Genomic DNA, 16,054 nt, shown 5'->3' with positions numbered 1-16,054 from the left:
ATATATATATATATATATATATATATATATATTCATATTATTATATGAATTATATATTTATTATATATATTATTATCATATTATTCATATTAATATTAATATATGGGCTTACAGATTCTCATTCTGGATATTTTCTGGCAGTTTTTGCTGATCACTGCTCCTCTTCAATGTCAAAAGTCACAATGGCTCATTCAGCACTTTGGCTGGTGTTGTTGCACTGGATGTTCCTGCACTCCCCAAGCAGTTGTAAGAATTTAACCAAAGCTGAACTGCAAGAACTGGAGAAGATCAGCACCTGGGTCATCACCCGCAGCTTTCCCTGCAGTGCCACCTGCGGGCTTGGCCTCCACACTCAAGAGCTCTGCCCTACTGAGGGAAACAGAAACATCTCCAGCACTTCCTGCAAGATGAGGACCATCCGCTGCCTAGACACCTGGCAGTGTGGACTGAAGACCCAAACGGCAACTGCTGGTCAGCGTCTGGTGCTAGACTGCTTAGAGGAAGTGATGGAAGCCATGGGCCGCTTTGCATTTGTGGTGTCTTGGCGCTTTGCCCATGGAATCATCACATCTGATGACTTGTTATTCAGCCGCTATGAAGCCCTGAGCTTGGACAAGGTGGTGCTAGACCCCCTCGGAGAAGAGGATTCTGGGACATACCGCTGTGACGTACTGGACACCGGCAAACGAAGAGTGAAGAGAATGTATAAAGGGGTGAAAGTGTTATCACCCAAAGAAGTGAGTTTAGACTTTGCCAAAGGTCTGATTCACTGGGAAAACCCAGAGAGCCTGTTTCCTAACATGACGACCACAGGAAACCCGTATCCCAGCAGCATTGTCCGAAACATGGCGCTGATAAGCGTGTTCATATCTGCTGCAATGGCGGCACTCATCCTTCTGCTCTTGAGGGGTTTTTACCAGATAACACTAAGAAGAACAGCTCAACTTTCCCAGAACAATGTTTGAAAACGTTTCAAAGATTAAAAAGTCAAATTAATAGCCCATATTCCTTAGTCACTGATGAATAGAAGTGTTAAGAATGAGTTTGACCAAGTCACAAATGCGTGGGATTGAAAAACATGTTCAAACTATCGGTGTACTATTTATAGAGCAGAGCTGTTAATGAACTGTTTAGAAAAAAGGTTCACATTCACATTTGTGTTAAAAAGGTCAAACAGTTCACTTCATCAACAATGGGTCGAGTATAGTCACAGGTTCCTAATTTGGATGCCAGCAAACAATGCTTAAAAATATTCCTTAAAGGGATAGTTCGCCCAAAAATAAAAATTGTCATCACTTGCTCACCCTCAAAAGTTGTTCCAAACGTACACGAGTTTCTTTCTTCTGTTGAGCACAAAAGAAGATATTTTGAAGAATGTTGGTAACCAAACAGTTGACGGTAGCCATTGACTTGATTACCAACAGTATTCAAAATATATATTTTTGTGTTTAACAGAAGAAACTCCTACAGGTTTGGAACAACTTGAGGTTGAGTAAATGACGACCGAATTATCATTTTTGGGTGAACTATCCCTTTAACTTGTACTTAAAGCAGCCTTACTTTAAAACAATTACATACATTATAACAGCGGTTGATAATTCAATTGACAAAAGATAATTAACCATTACGATTTTCCGATTAAAATACATTTCTAGCACGGTATGTTCTTCAATTAAAAAAAAGATTAAAAAAAAAGCAATAAAAAGGTCTAAATAAAAGATAGATAGATAATCATACATTTAACATGCTTTTATAGTGACTTTTCTGAAATACATACATTTCAAGAACTGTATGTTCTTTAATAAAAACAGCAATTGTTGAGGGGACTTTTTTTTATTCAAAATGTATAATATATGTTTTAAGGTACAAAATGTTCCTATGTAAAAGGAACAGAAGAGCCTCATACTCATTTAAATTAACTGGTATTTTATTCAGGACGTTTAACAGGTCAAAGTGTGCCCACACCTCAAAAACAAACTCTCTATCAAACAAATAAACCAGTGAAAGGTGCTCTGTGAGCGCAGGAAAAATCCACAAACACTCTACAACTCAAACTTAAGGCAGAGAGAGGACAAATGTCCACCTCCCACAGCAGAATGTGACATCAGTGAAAACTGGAACCGTGTTCAAAACCATTCAGAAGCAGGAGTGCTGTTCCTCCATCAGCACTGGATTAACAGCAAAAAATCTGAGATCTCCTGCACCGATAGTTTGTGAGCACTAGTGCCAGTGTGAATAAACTCCTTTATACACATTGGTGTAATTATTTCTTTAGCTCTAAGCAAGTAAATATAGACCCCGAAAATCTTAAGACTAGTCTATATCTGGTTAGGTGAAAAAAGTTGCAGAAAGAATTACAAACTCTTACAGGCAAACAGTCATTCAGTGTGTATTTAATAACTTGACACGTGTGTGTGTGTGTGTATTTTAAATATACATGACATCACAACTAGCAAAAGGTGCATTGTTAATCTTTGAGAAAAAAAAAAAAAAGAGTCCTTTTTCTCTTTCAAAGAGAGTATCCTCACATTAGGACAAGGATGCAAGCAAGAAACCCACAGAAAAATAGGTGAGATTTTAAAAAAAGACACTATCATTATGACACGCTGGTTTCATGATAATTTTCAGCATGTGCAATACAGCAACAAGAGATACAAAGCAGCCCAGCCTGTGATCTGCTACTTGTAGACAGTGTATAATTTCATCAAGCCATCTTTCATAAGCGATAACCATGAAATCACCCTCACATATTCCCATTCAATGATAGTAGAACAAGTGAAACAAATAAACAAAGCAGCACAAAGAAAATCAAAATACTAATTCTCAAATTCATTCATAGCTCTTTTGACTTGTCCAGCACACAAAAACATGCAACAGGCCGACTCTCAGACAGCATGAAAATCTCCAGCCACTATTATATATTAAAAAATAATAATAATAATACACATCCAGACCTAAGACGGTCACATATTGCTCTAAGGATAAAAACACACCATTCAATCACGATTTCATGCTACTTCTATTTGTAGCATTCTGGGATACAGTAATCTGTTATTTGTGATAACATTTCTCTAGCAGTATATTGTGTTCAACAGCTGCTCAGCTAGAGATCTAACAAGCAATTCCATATACAAAACCTTTGTCATGCTGTGTGTAGTCGCCAAATCATTCACTTAAGCATTTAGGTGAATCTCAGATCATTCCAGGGCAGCCAATCCTAAATGAATGCAACTTCTAGAAGCCTCTTTGAATCTTCAAGATACATTCAATTTGGTCACAGAAAGAAGACATATGGGTCCTGATTGTAGAAATATGACTCAGTCATTCACTGTCTGGAATCCCACACACTTCTGAAAATCATACTTGCACCTTTGTTTGATTTTTACAAAGTCAGCCCTCACAAGCAACATGCTGATACAAGCAGCTTCCAATAACGCAGACTGATTGGAACCATTATGGAATTAATATTTTGCTACAGGTTTATACGTTAACAGCTTAAGAATTAATGCTGTATGAAAGCCAAAGCATCCACGATCAAACAACATCGAGAGTCAAGCCCATAAAGCCGATCAAAAGTGGAGCCTCTTTGGTAATATAAAAATTTTGCATTGAACATTTCATCCCCATATTAAAATGGAAGACTCGATCAAATTCAAATCCCTGAATAGTGTTGTTATTCTCCTCAAGATGCAAAAAAAAAGTGGCTTTGTTCCCCAAACATCAGCAACATGCCCCTTTATTAAGAAAAACAACAGCATTAGCACCAAGCAACTTCTGAATCAGTCAGTGGCTAAAACAACCCATTAAATAAAAAACAAACACTGGTCCGTTTGCTAGAGTTTGCTTGGTCTTTGACATCAGCTGGTAAAGTTTCCTGGTATGTTGATGAACAATTTGGTTTGATTGGCAAATGCATTCATGATGTTTCTGCTGGTGTATAAGGAAGATCCGAATGCAAGGCAACATCTGCAGCTCTGGGGGTTTGTGTGAATCACATTCAGATCAGACTGACTTACGAAGCCCCATGTTTTCCATTGTCGCTGAGATCTTGGATGGTGAGCGCAACAAAATTTTAAAAAATGTTAAAAGTAAAAGAAGCCCTTAGATAAAACTTTGCACGTGTCTTTCTATGGACTGAGTGTGGGTGAAGTCCACATCCATAAATGGGTGAGTCAAAACAGGAAACGGATGATGTAGGATCCTTCAGATGCGAGGAGGAGCAATGGAGAATATCTCCTTTTGGAAAAACAACCATTGAAAGAGTGCAGCAAGTTATCAAGTGCTACTGAAGCCTATCTCTTCCCAGTTTTCATGTACGATGGGATGCCTCCCCGTGCGGTCAACCCCTCAAAGCGCTTGTAGGTGTAGTTGATGAACACCCAGTCTTTACTCTTCAGATCTGCCTCAGTGTGGTTGGACACAGGAGCGACTTGAGAGAAAGAGAGTGAGAATAAGATGTTTTGAAATACATAAAAGCCATAAAAAATGTCATGTATTTTAGAAAGCGTTACAACTAACTAAAAACAAACCTGAAGGCTGGAGGATGTCTGAATCAGGAAACTCGTCAAAGTTGGAGGTGTCGTCAATGCTTTTGATCTCAATCGGAATAGCCGCTGGCCTCTCCCTAACGGAAAAAAATTGAGGAGCAAATCTGCATATTGGAATGATTTCTGAAAGATCATGTGACACTGAAGACTAAAATAAATGCAGTCTTGGTGAGAAGAGATTTTTCGAGAAAAAAATAAAATCTTACTGACCCCAAACTTTTGAATGATAACACAAATGTGTTTGGTGTGCAAATGTCAAGCACAGAGTAGCCATATAACCTAGATTTGCCTAAATAAGCAGTATCCAGATTTAAAGAGCACACTGCATGGAAAAATGTATCCCACATGTGCTCTACTTGAGCTTCCAATTGTCGCATGATGAATGAACCAGTAGTAATACAAGCCCCAAAATTACTATATTTTATTCCTATCTGATTATTTGACCAAAGTCATTTTTGAACAAAACTGGATTAAAATTGAAAAAATAAATAAACAAATCATTAAACTAACTAAATAAAAAACACTTCCTGAATGATAACTGGGTACCACGTGCTGAATTAAACATGCAATGTGACCGGGTCATGTGACAAATTAAGAGAGATCATTTGACAATGTAGCATATAACGGTTTAAAATATTTATAATGATTACGCAAAAGACATTATACATTAATAGTAAGATGATTTCATTACTCAAAGCCAGTTTAATCTGTGTGTGATGACAGTTTACCTGATATGGTCATAGTCCACTCCCTCAAAGAAAGGGTTAGTTTTGATCTCCTCCACTCCAGTGGCTCCAATCCTGTGCTCACTCTCACAGCAGAACCTGGTGGAAAACAACAAAACACTAGGTGAACACTGAAGAAAAACTGACTGCTTAAAATAAGCCATGTCTCATGTAGTTTAGCAGCATGGTTAATGAAAGCAAAATGCACTCGGTTGAGAGATGAGCTACAGCTAAGATAAAGTAAAAATAATTGTATAGATCAGGGGTGTCCAAACCCGGTCCTGGAGGGCTGGTGTCCAGAAGAGTTTAGCTCCAACCCCAATTAAACACACCTGAACCAGATAATCAAGCTCTCACTAGGCATACTAGAAACGTAAAGGCAGGTGTGTTGAGGCAAGTTGGAGCTAAACTCTGCAGGACACCGGCCCTCCAGGACCGAGTTTGGGCACCCCTGGTATAGATGGTATAAATACCACCAGATTTATAATGGTATAAATCTTAAAATAATGGTATAGAATCACAGCAAAAAAGATGAAAATAAAGCCTTATAAAAAGAAGTGGGAGAATGACAAGTAGCGAGAATGCTAAACCTGAGGATCAGATCCTTGGCCTTTTCTGAAATTGGGACCTCAGGTGGAAATGTCAAAGTTTCCTGCCAGTTCATCACTTTCCTGTAAGTTTCTTGAGGCGTCTCAGAGCAAAATGGAGGGTAACCTGAAAAACACCCACACAAACCAAACACTTTAGCCATATATCAAAATAAACATACTTATTTTATTTATTAACCAAAAATCGACTCACCTATCAGCATTTCATACATAATGACGCCCAAACTCCACCAATCACAAAGCTTGTTATACCCATTTTGCATAAACACTTCTGGAGCGATGTAGTCAGGGGTTCCAACAGTGGAGAAGGCCTGAAAAAAAAACAAATATTTTTATCTCCAAAACTCTTTTTACTTCTGATGCAACACAAAAAACATTGTGAGATCTAATGGATTACACAAGAGTACATAGTAATCCTTCTTCAGTACTTCTACAATCTTCAACTACCATATTAAGAACACATTCATTTCACAATAACTTCCTGAAACACTGGATCTATCTGTACCCACCCACTGTGTGTAGAACAGTATTGGGTCAAGAGGAAACTCTTACCAACTGTCTCCTGTTTCGTTTCCATGTTTCTGCTTTCCTCTTCGAGTTCATGTTCTGGAATGCTGAAGAAAAAAATAAATCCAAAATTACAGAATCAGCCATGCAGCCCCTTCATTTTTTCCATCTACAATACCATTCAAATGTTCTGGGTCAGTAAGTTTGTTTTTTTTTGAAGAAGAAATTCATTAAGCAAGTATGCATTAAATTTAAACTGCTGAAAAGACAGATCAAAGAATGCAGAAAAAAAAAAAGATGGATTCCATAAAAATAAAGCAGCACAACTGTTTTCAATGTTGATAATGATAAGAAAAGTTTATTGAGCAGAAAATCAGGACATTAGAATGATTTATGAATGATCATGTGTCTTTGAAGACAGGAGTTATGGACAGTGATAAGTCTTACTGAAGTCGCTGGGAAGGCTGTGATTAAGGTTTCTGTAGAACTCTGTGCGGTGAGCTTTCTTCAGACCAGTGCATAGGCCAAAATCAGACAACTTCACGTGGCCCTGAAAGAGCAAAATGATGTTGTGAATGAGAAGCACTCATAAGATCAAGGCTATGTGACCTACTAGGCTGTTAGATTGAGCTTTAAAGGGGGGGTATAATGCCATTTCACGCATGTTGAGTTATTTACACTGTTAAAAAGTTGGCCAAAGTTTCAAAAAATGATCTGGATGTAGAAGAGTATTTCTGTGCCAAATACACTCCTTCCGGGTTCGTACAAATTTCGGAAAGTTTTTTTTTCCGAGCATGGCTCTTCATGACGTCATGAAGAATGGAGCTCCTTGTATGGGCACTTCTCCAGGAAGAACGCACCCACGCACACATCAACCAGAGAGAGAACAAGAGCATGCCCATAAATGCGCTTCATTCAGCAGCACTGCACGGGACTCACTTGGGAAGAATGTCTCCAAAGAAGTGTGCTTTTGGTTGTAAGGGAAAAATAACCTTTGTTCAGCTTCCCAAAGAATGAAGCGTTACGTAAACAGTGGATGCAGTTTGTTTTTCCGGGTAAAAAAAGGAGTTTTGCAAGTGTGTTTGTTGACGAACGTTTTATAAACAAGGCCCAGTTCGACGCTGGATTTGCACATCGTTTGATACTGAAAGATGGAGCGGTCCCAGCGATAAAAGATCCCGGTCATTGCAGACGGTAAGTAAAACGGCATCAAACGTCTCGTCACTCTTTAGCTTTGCCCACGGTGCACCTCCAGGAGCTTGGCTGTTTTCGGAGAGAATAGTAAAGCTGTATCTTTCTTTTATAAATATGAGAAAAATAAAGACTCTTTGGAGATCAGAAGGATGCAATACTACTTTATAGGTACTCAAGATTAACATGAGATTGGGTGAAAATGTGTGTTATATGCCCCCTTTAATGTTTCATGGTCACGTCAGAGTTGCCTATAGGGAGATCGCAAGACAATACTAAAAAAAATATAATGTAATAATATCGGTCTTTCTACAGTATCAGTAGTACTAAGTGAAATGTAACTGGTATTATTAATGGTATTCATAATTTAATATTGTGACAAACACCTAAATACAACCCGAATTCCAGAAATGTTAGGACTTTTTAAAAATTTGAATAAAATGTAAACTAAAAGACTTTCAAATCACATGAGCCAATATTTTATTCACAATATAACCGAGAACATAACAAATGTTTAAATTGAGAAATTTTACACTTTTATCCACTAAATGAGCTCATTTAAAAGTTGATGCCTGAAACAGGTCTAAAAAAAGTTGGCACGGGGGCAACAAAGGGCTGAAAATGCAAGAAATTTGAACAGATTCAGCTGAGAGAACATCTAGCAACTAATTAAGTTAATTGACATCAGGTCTGTAACATGATTAGCTATAAAAGGGATGTCTTAAAGAGGCAGCGTCTCTCAGAAGTAAAGATGGGCAGAGGTTCTCCAATCTGTGAAAGAATGCGTAAAAAGATTGTGGAATACTTGATTGTGACGTTCCTCAATGTCAAATTGCAAAGGCTTTGCAAATCTCATCATCTACAGTGCATAACATCGTCAAAAGATTCAGAGAAACTGGAGAAATCTCTGTGCGTAAGGGACAAGGCCGAAGACCTTTGTTGGATGCCCGTGGTCTTCGGGCCCTCAGATGACACTGCATCACTCATCGGCATGATTCTGTCATTGACATTACTAAATGGGCCCAGGAATACTTCCAGAAACCACTGTCGGTAAACACAATCCGCCGTGCCATCTGCAGATGCCAACTAAAGCTCTATCATGCAAAAAGGAAGCCATATGTGAACATGGTCCAGAAGCGCCGTCGTGTCCTGTGAGCCAAGGCTCACTTAAAATGGACTGTTTCAAAGTGAAAAAGTGTTCTATGGTCAGACGAGTCCAAATTTGACATTCTTGTTGGAAATCACGGACGCCGTGTCCCCCGGGCTAAAGAGGAGGGAGACCTTCCAGCGTGTTATCAGTGTTCAGTTCAAAAGCCAGCATCTCTGATGGTATGGGTGTGCATAAGTGCATACGGTATGGACAGCTTGCATGTTTTGGAAGGCACTGTGAATGCTGAAAGGTGTATATAAAGGTTTTAGATCAACATATGCTACCCTCCAGACGACGTCTATTTCAGGGAAGGCCTTGTGTATTTCAGCAGGACAATGCAAAACCACATACTGCAGCTATTACAAGTAGTAGAAGAGTCCGGGTGCTAAACTGGCCTGCCTGCAGTCCAGATCTTTCACCTATAGAGAACATTTGGTGCATCATTAAACGAAAAATACGTTAAAGATGACCACGAACTCTTCAGCAGCTGGAAACCTACTTCAGGCAAGAATGGGACCAAATTCCAACACCGAAACTCATAACCTCGATGCCCAGACGTCTTCAAACTGTTTTGAAAAGAAGAGGAGATGCTACACCATGGTAAACATGCCCCCGTCCCAACTATTTTGAGACCTGTAGCAGGCATCAAATTTGAAATGAGCTCATTTTGTTCAAATTTGCTCAGTTTAAACATTTGTTACCTATGTTCTATTGTGAATACAATATTGGCTCATGTGATTTGAAATTCTTTTAGTTTTAATTTTATTCACATTTAAAAAACGTCCCAACATTTCCGGAATTCGGGTTGTAGTTCTAAACAATGTCCTACTTCAAAAACACTTTATTTTGCTAAAGATAATTGATTTTGATGATTCTATTCAAGTACTGTTTAATATGTTTTTACCCTTGAGTCCAGCAGAAGATTGTCTGGTTTGATGTCTCTGTGGATGAAGCTCATCTGGTGAATGGAGTCAATAGCCAGCACAGTCTCAGCAATATAAAACTGTGTGGCCTCCTCCGTTAAAGTGTCTTTCTTCATCAGTAGAGTCATCATATCACCTGGGCAATCACACGCATGCATATATCAATCATCCTTTGGAGTGGCTTTAGTACCATCTTGTTGATTGTAAAGGTTTCTTTGAAATGATCTGACATCCTGCACTCACCTCCAGGCAGAAACTCCATGATGAGGTAGAGGTTCATCTTATCCTGAAAGCTGTAGAACATCTTCACCACCCACAGACTGTCTGCCTCTACAAGGATGTCCCTTTCTGCTCGAATATGGCCAACCTTGAACAGAAAACAGAGACCTGTTAACAAGACAAAGAACCTTAAATGTCACGTGTGGTCATACGCGACTCCATCAGTGAAGACTTACCTGTTCTTTCTCAAGCATATCAGCCTTACGCAAGATTTTCATGGCATAAACGTGTCCTGTGTCCTTCTTCTGAACTAACCGCACCTAGAGAAATAAAGAGGATTTTAAATGTGCTAAAATATCACAAAATACACTACCGTTCTGATTTTTTGTTGTTGTTTATGAAAAGTCACCAAGGCTGCATTTATATCCAGTAAAAACAGTAATATTGTAAAATACTGTTACAATTTAAAACAACTGTTTTCCATTTTAATATTGAAAATATATATATAATGGTAGAGTACATACAATACACAAACTGCCTCACAGCTAACATGAACATGCAAAAAACAACTAAATTTTTTTAATTAATGAGGTCTTTAACAGAAAGAAACTCATACCTCTCCGAAAGCTCCTCGGCCAATCACTTTGAGTGACTCAAAGTCCTCTAATCCAAGCCGTGTTCGCTTGAGACGAAGAAACTCAGTCTCTTTCCTAGCATGCTCAGACCGCCGGAGACACTTCTGCAGGACCAGAAAAAGCAGAAATGAAATCGACAGATCACAAGAAATTATATTCTGAACTTCTGTGTGTTTTAATATTTAACAAAACCACCAGTATCTAGATCAAGATGTTTGTAAATGTAAGCAAGGAAATACTTTCAGAAAAAAATACCAGTATTTCAGAAACGCTCACCTCTTCATCACCTAGTCCCTCTTGATCCATGACCTTCTCCAATTTTTGCTGCCTGTAACAGATAAAGGATAACTTTTAGACATGTGATGAAACACTAGCACCAAGAGGCAGAATTGCTTCATAACTCCAATGAAAGGTGTGGTCGCCTAGTCTGACATCATTTCAAGAGGGACGGAACAGACCGTCTAAAAGGGCCCCTGGAATTTGGGAGGTTCTTAAAGAAACAATGGGTGATAATGACAGATAGTCGTCTCACCATATTCACTCAAACCTACAGTATGTGATAGGGCTGCACGATTATGACAAAAATCATAATTGTCGATTATTCCCTTGAAATTGTAATTGCGATTATTAATTACGATTATCACAATTTACATTGAATGATGTTTATACCATTGTTTGATGCAACTGCATGCCATATTTTTATATGAAAATAAACAAGCTGAAAACACTAACTGAAAAACTTTGTGATTTTCTATAGTATTAAGCCTCAAATGTCAACTATACATCGGATTGGTTTCTTCTTTAAATTATAAAAAAAAGAATGGTATTATAGTGTTTAAATTAAAACAATGGGAAAACCCTTTAGATAACATGTAGAAAAAAAAACACATCTTAAGCACACAGAATAACATAAGTGGACTTTGAACGATTAATTGCTGCTTTGAACGATTACGTAATTGTGGCATCTATAATTGTAATCGCGATTAGAAATTCGATTAATTGTGCAGCCCTAGTATGTGAAGAATTACATGCATGTGTCCAAATGCTTAGTGATTCATTTAGACCTGCCAAACCGGTTCACTAGCGAAAGATTCAAAACTACATATTTCTCACGTATTTTAACCAGCACATGGGCTACAACAAATGTTCAATGAAAAAAATGGTAAAGTCTATATACCTAAAAATAACATTAAAGCAAAGAAAAAGTATTTTGCCTTTTTGGGTCTCACCTCATTTCCCTTTCCTCATGCTGTGATATCAGGTTGCTATAAAAATTCTCCAGCGTCACTTTGGCCATGGTGACCCTTTCCTTAGTGTGGTTGCTCATCGAGGAGCAGGACGTCTGACTTGTCATCGCCATGGTTAACTGGACAGGAAAACCATGTTGCATCAGAATGGACAAAATTAGACATGTTTATAACTCCAAAAAGAATACAAAATAGTCCAGGTTGTTTTGACACTTCACAAGTCAGAGCTTTGAATCTGATATGGTTAGATACAATGTGTTTAATCTATGAGAGAGGTTTTTTAATTTTTCAGATGCCACGAACCCCCAAATACCACCATTCCTTCCATTACCAGCTTCCCAGGGGCTTCTTGTGCAGGTATTCAGTGAAAGGCAACATTTAACATTAGCTACAACATTTACACTGCAAGCCACAGTCCTTTAACACTCAAATCTTCCACTTCCCAGAAACTCCACGCCTGTACGGTCTGACTGGCCCTTTGTTGCGCCGTGGCCAAAACAAGCATTAAATACCGGCTGAAGACGTACATTTGCGTTACACTGCTTGGAAATTCAAACAAACGCTATATTTGTCATCTGACTCAACTTCCACGGCTGATGTCACTGAGACTGAGGTCTGGAAGAGAAGCGTTTGCAGACAGCAAGGGGAATTTTACTCGGAATAAATCGTCTGACTAATAAAAAGAAATGAAACAAAGTTGACAACGAAAATCATAATGTCATAAACATGCCATCTGATGAACAACACTTAATACTAATAAAGTCCATCATGGAGAAACACGACAGACAGAAAAACGGAAAAAAAACAAACAACGTAAACACGCACGCTAAAGTTTGTCAGTTCAAACCCACGCTTTTAGTGGGTTTGTTTATTTAACATTTATGCAGTTTTACAAGCACTATCAAGGCTAATAAATTCTTATAATTCTAATAATTACAGGCCTAAAGAGAACGTATGGAAAGTAAAAACACAAGAACTATTCTCAGTTAGTAAGACTGTCAGTCTGCTAGCAGCAGCCGCTAACGTTAACTGTCTGTTCAGACTCATCTGCTCTCATAGCAAAGTGTGAAACGGCTGAGATCCAGCTTAATTTCAAATAAGAGCTCAAGCGACTTCGGCAAAGTATAAACAACTACCGAAAACAAACTATTACTTACTTGTAAACTATGTGTTTGTTTGAAATAATATTTGTTTGCTTACCTTCCACTCGACCTCAAACTGACTTGAGCTAGTGGACGACGACGGACATTATTTCCTTCTTCCGGGTTTGCGCTTGAGTGGAAAAGGGAACAAAACAAAAGTCCCCTTTCTGTCGTCTAAAATGTAATTTCTAAAATTAGATAAATTTGATCAACCTTTCTTTGATTAATTGACCTACTGAAAACAATTATTTAACAATTTCATCCATACATTTTTATACAAAAACCAAATTTGGGTATGCCTGCACACTGATATTTTTTTTATGTTTTATTGAAATGTAAAACAAGTACCCAATTAATTATTTCTATAAGGGACACCAGGGCTTGTTGTCACATTAAATATTTATTTGTAAAATGTATTATTATTAAGATAAGTTCTTGACAAAAACATAGGGGGAAAAAATGTACAAAAACAATTATAGGCTTTATTAGCTAAATTTAAACAGTAAAATAAATATGAACCATAAAACATGACCACCCCACTGTATACATATCAGTACCCAAATGTTAGTACCTTTTAAGAGGGTAGCTACCAGCCCAGTGACAGCTTTTGTAAAAGTGTACCAGTATGACAAATTACATTTACGTTTAAATAACTTAAACGTAAGTGCTTAACAAATTTAACATGTCAAGAAAGTTGTGCAAATGAAGATGATCCTTAAATAATGAGGATTTGAAACTTCTAGGTTTCAAATCGGTTTCAAGGGGGAACCTGGATCAATTACCATACACCCTTTTTTATCTGTCTACCTGTCTCTGCATGAAGAACTTTGAGTTTAAAAGGCATAATAGCTTGAAAACAATTAAATACAAATAGGTAAACAAAATAACTAGTGAAGAGGTGCTTTTGGGGATTCTGACTAGACGCCTTAAAGGGTGATGACTGAAAAGTTACAGAGAGCATTTTTCAGTCTCTTCTACAACCCTACTGTTTGTCTGCTAAATGCTAAGTAAATGAGCTCCCTTGAAATTCCTGGCCAGAAGCGTGATATTCCTTTGCTGTTCTGCCTTACAAAGCCAAAACAGTACAAATGCAACAGAAGAGGTGTGTCTCAATTCACATATTTATGCACTATTCTATACTATGAATAGTGTGAGTAGTATGCTCACAATGAAAATTTAGAAAGAAAATTCTCATTCCTGGTCTGGATGATGCCCTTAATTAAACAGAGAACATGGCCCATTTTTTTCTCCCAATCAAGACTCAAGAATCAAATGCCTTCATAATGAGGTTTTGTCTGATTTAGCTCACTTCTTGGCTGTAGGTATGTACACACAAAGGGAAAGAAAGAGAAGTGAGATTCAGAACAACTGACTTGAGAAGCGGGCGGGACAAACTGGAAGTCCCGCTCTTTTTTAGAATCGAAGGTGTGGTTTAAAACTTCCCTTACTAAATTCTACCATCTTTCTGTCTTTCAAGTTCTCTGTCTCTCCCTTTCACTCCATCTGTCTGTATTAGATGACATATTCAAGAACCATCTAGGAGCATCAAACCATAATTCTTCTCTTTTTATATACGGAAGATGGAAGATCTTTTTGTGCCCTACATTGAAGATTTTTAATTAAAGTATCAAAAGGTAAGAAAACGACATTATCTCTCAAATATTCTCTCAGCAGTATGTCAGTACAAACAACATAGTGGACAGTTGTCTAATGGTTTCTTTATATAGAGTCACTAGTTAATAATAACTAGTTAATTTGTTTCTTGATTAATTGTTAGCACCATTCATGAGATATTCTCTGAGAAGGAAGTAGAAAGACAATGTGGCCATCTATATAGCCGAAAGCAGCAATAATTCATGACAGAAGCAGCTCAGAGAACAATCACACAATTGTCTGTAGGTTCACATGGATCTGTACACTGTTTCTCCATTTAATCATAGTAGAATTATTGTATATTTCTCATACAGTATAATTGTAATGGCTGCTGTTGTACAGACTACCATGCATATACAGTATATCTAGATTCTAAAATAGACTTAAATTTGAATGTCCCTTGTTTACAGTGGCACTTGGTTGATATGGATTATGAATTGGCATATTTATCATATTTATAGCATTTTCTCGCTCTTATACTCAAATACTCACACACAAACTTCAGATTCACAGGATTCACATGAGATGTAGACAGGATGTGGGGTGAATAGAGATTGAAGTGATGGAATAAGATTGAATATTATACAATCCACCACATTTCCATGCAGCAGTTTTATTTTTCACATATATTCAGAGCTTCAAAAGCCACTTCACTGGTTTAAAATGCGTCATAGCTGTAGGATTTCAGTTCCACTTTGGCATAAAGGTGTTTAATGTCAACAGTACGTAATGGTACTTTGTGACCGGTTATAACGTTTCAGTGAATGTTGACAGAGGCATTTCTTGAAGAGTCTGTTCTTGTGAGATATCACAGAGTTTATCTTGTGTTGGATCACTGATATTGTTCAACTGAATTTCTCAGAATTTGACATGTCTTAGGCGAGTTACCAGAAAATAACAATAGATTATGTTTCCTCCAATATAATAAGTATAGACCATTAGACTTGATAACATCTAGTGTTTTGAGTCCCGTGTAAAGCTTTGTTTTACCCACAAGGCATTACAACAATAGCTTGCTGTGAGTGAGGCCCACATGTGTTATATACTGTATGTTAGTTCCTGTCAAGATGCTAGTCTTTGTGTGAGAACATCCTGTTTGATGACGATAAACACACAACATTTTTAATATCAATCTTTTTATTATAGCTAAAAGTAAACACTTGTGACCAAATGGCCACGTGTCACACACACACACACACACACACACACACACACACTTACCAACAATCCCCTACCTTCTCCCACATACTTTATAACCCCTTACCCAACTTTATACCCCACCCATATTAAACAATCCACCAAATTGTTAAACATTTCCAACGTGAACATTCATCAGTACTCTAATGCCTGAATGTCTTTTTTCTACCATATTATAATTTGTATTCATGCATAAGCATACGCATACATAACAAACCTCTGCCGATTCACTATTTTTAACGTATAAGAGAGTGTTAAGATGGTGGCATCGTGCCAGGGCGTCCCTAAATATAGACACATGTCCACTCCT

General features: G+C 37.7%; 2 protein-coding genes across 3 annotated transcripts in view; one reads left to right on the top strand and one right to left on the bottom strand.

Annotated features, from left to right (window-relative positions):
- The window catches only part of stk38a (serine/threonine kinase 38a), a 14,777-nt gene extending 1,722 nt beyond the window's left edge, over window positions 1-13,055 (bottom strand). Inside the window, exons 1-14 of one of the 2 annotated variants that reach the window (XR_001632019.1) lie at window positions 12,953-13,055; window positions 11,735-11,871; window positions 10,782-10,833; window positions 10,487-10,609; window positions 10,107-10,190; window positions 9,895-10,018; window positions 9,633-9,787; window positions 6,835-6,937; window positions 6,433-6,494; window positions 6,074-6,191; window positions 5,863-5,986; window positions 5,276-5,371; window positions 4,530-4,624; window positions 2,409-4,429 (exon numbers count right to left, since the gene is read on the bottom strand). Coding sequence is in view for 1 of the 2 variants with exons in the window: in XM_016461986.1 (XP_016317472.1) it covers window positions 4,293-4,429; window positions 4,530-4,624; window positions 5,276-5,371; window positions 5,863-5,986; window positions 6,074-6,191; window positions 6,433-6,494; window positions 6,835-6,937; window positions 9,633-9,787; window positions 9,895-10,018; window positions 10,107-10,190; window positions 10,487-10,609; window positions 10,782-10,833; window positions 11,735-11,865 (1,404 nt within the window). In the remaining variant the exon portion in view is untranslated. Of the gene's footprint in view, window positions 1-1,823; window positions 4,430-4,529; window positions 4,625-5,275; window positions 5,372-5,862; window positions 5,987-6,073; window positions 6,192-6,432; window positions 6,495-6,834; window positions 6,938-9,632; window positions 9,788-9,894; window positions 10,019-10,106; window positions 10,191-10,486; window positions 10,610-10,781; window positions 10,834-11,734; window positions 11,872-12,952 lie in introns of those variants that run through there. The other variant, XM_016461986.1, reaches the window with a different exon arrangement.
- tmem81 (transmembrane protein 81) lies at window positions 183-965 on the top strand. The gene has a single exon (XM_016461901.1). The coding sequence runs from the start codon at window positions 183-185 to the stop codon at window positions 963-965; it is 783 nt and encodes a 260-aa protein (XP_016317387.1).
- Window positions 13,056-16,054: the final 2,999 nt, after the last annotated feature.

Source organism: Sinocyclocheilus anshuiensis, unplaced genomic scaffold (genome assembly GCF_001515605.1).
Source record: "Sinocyclocheilus anshuiensis isolate Anshui unplaced genomic scaffold, SAMN03320099.WGS_v1.1 scaffold80, whole genome shotgun sequence".
NCBI classification, from domain to species: Eukaryota; Metazoa; Chordata; class Actinopteri; order Cypriniformes; family Cyprinidae; genus Sinocyclocheilus; species Sinocyclocheilus anshuiensis.
The sequence above is the reverse complement of the archived record's forward strand: the minus strand, read 5'-3'. Positions and strand labels throughout refer to the sequence as shown.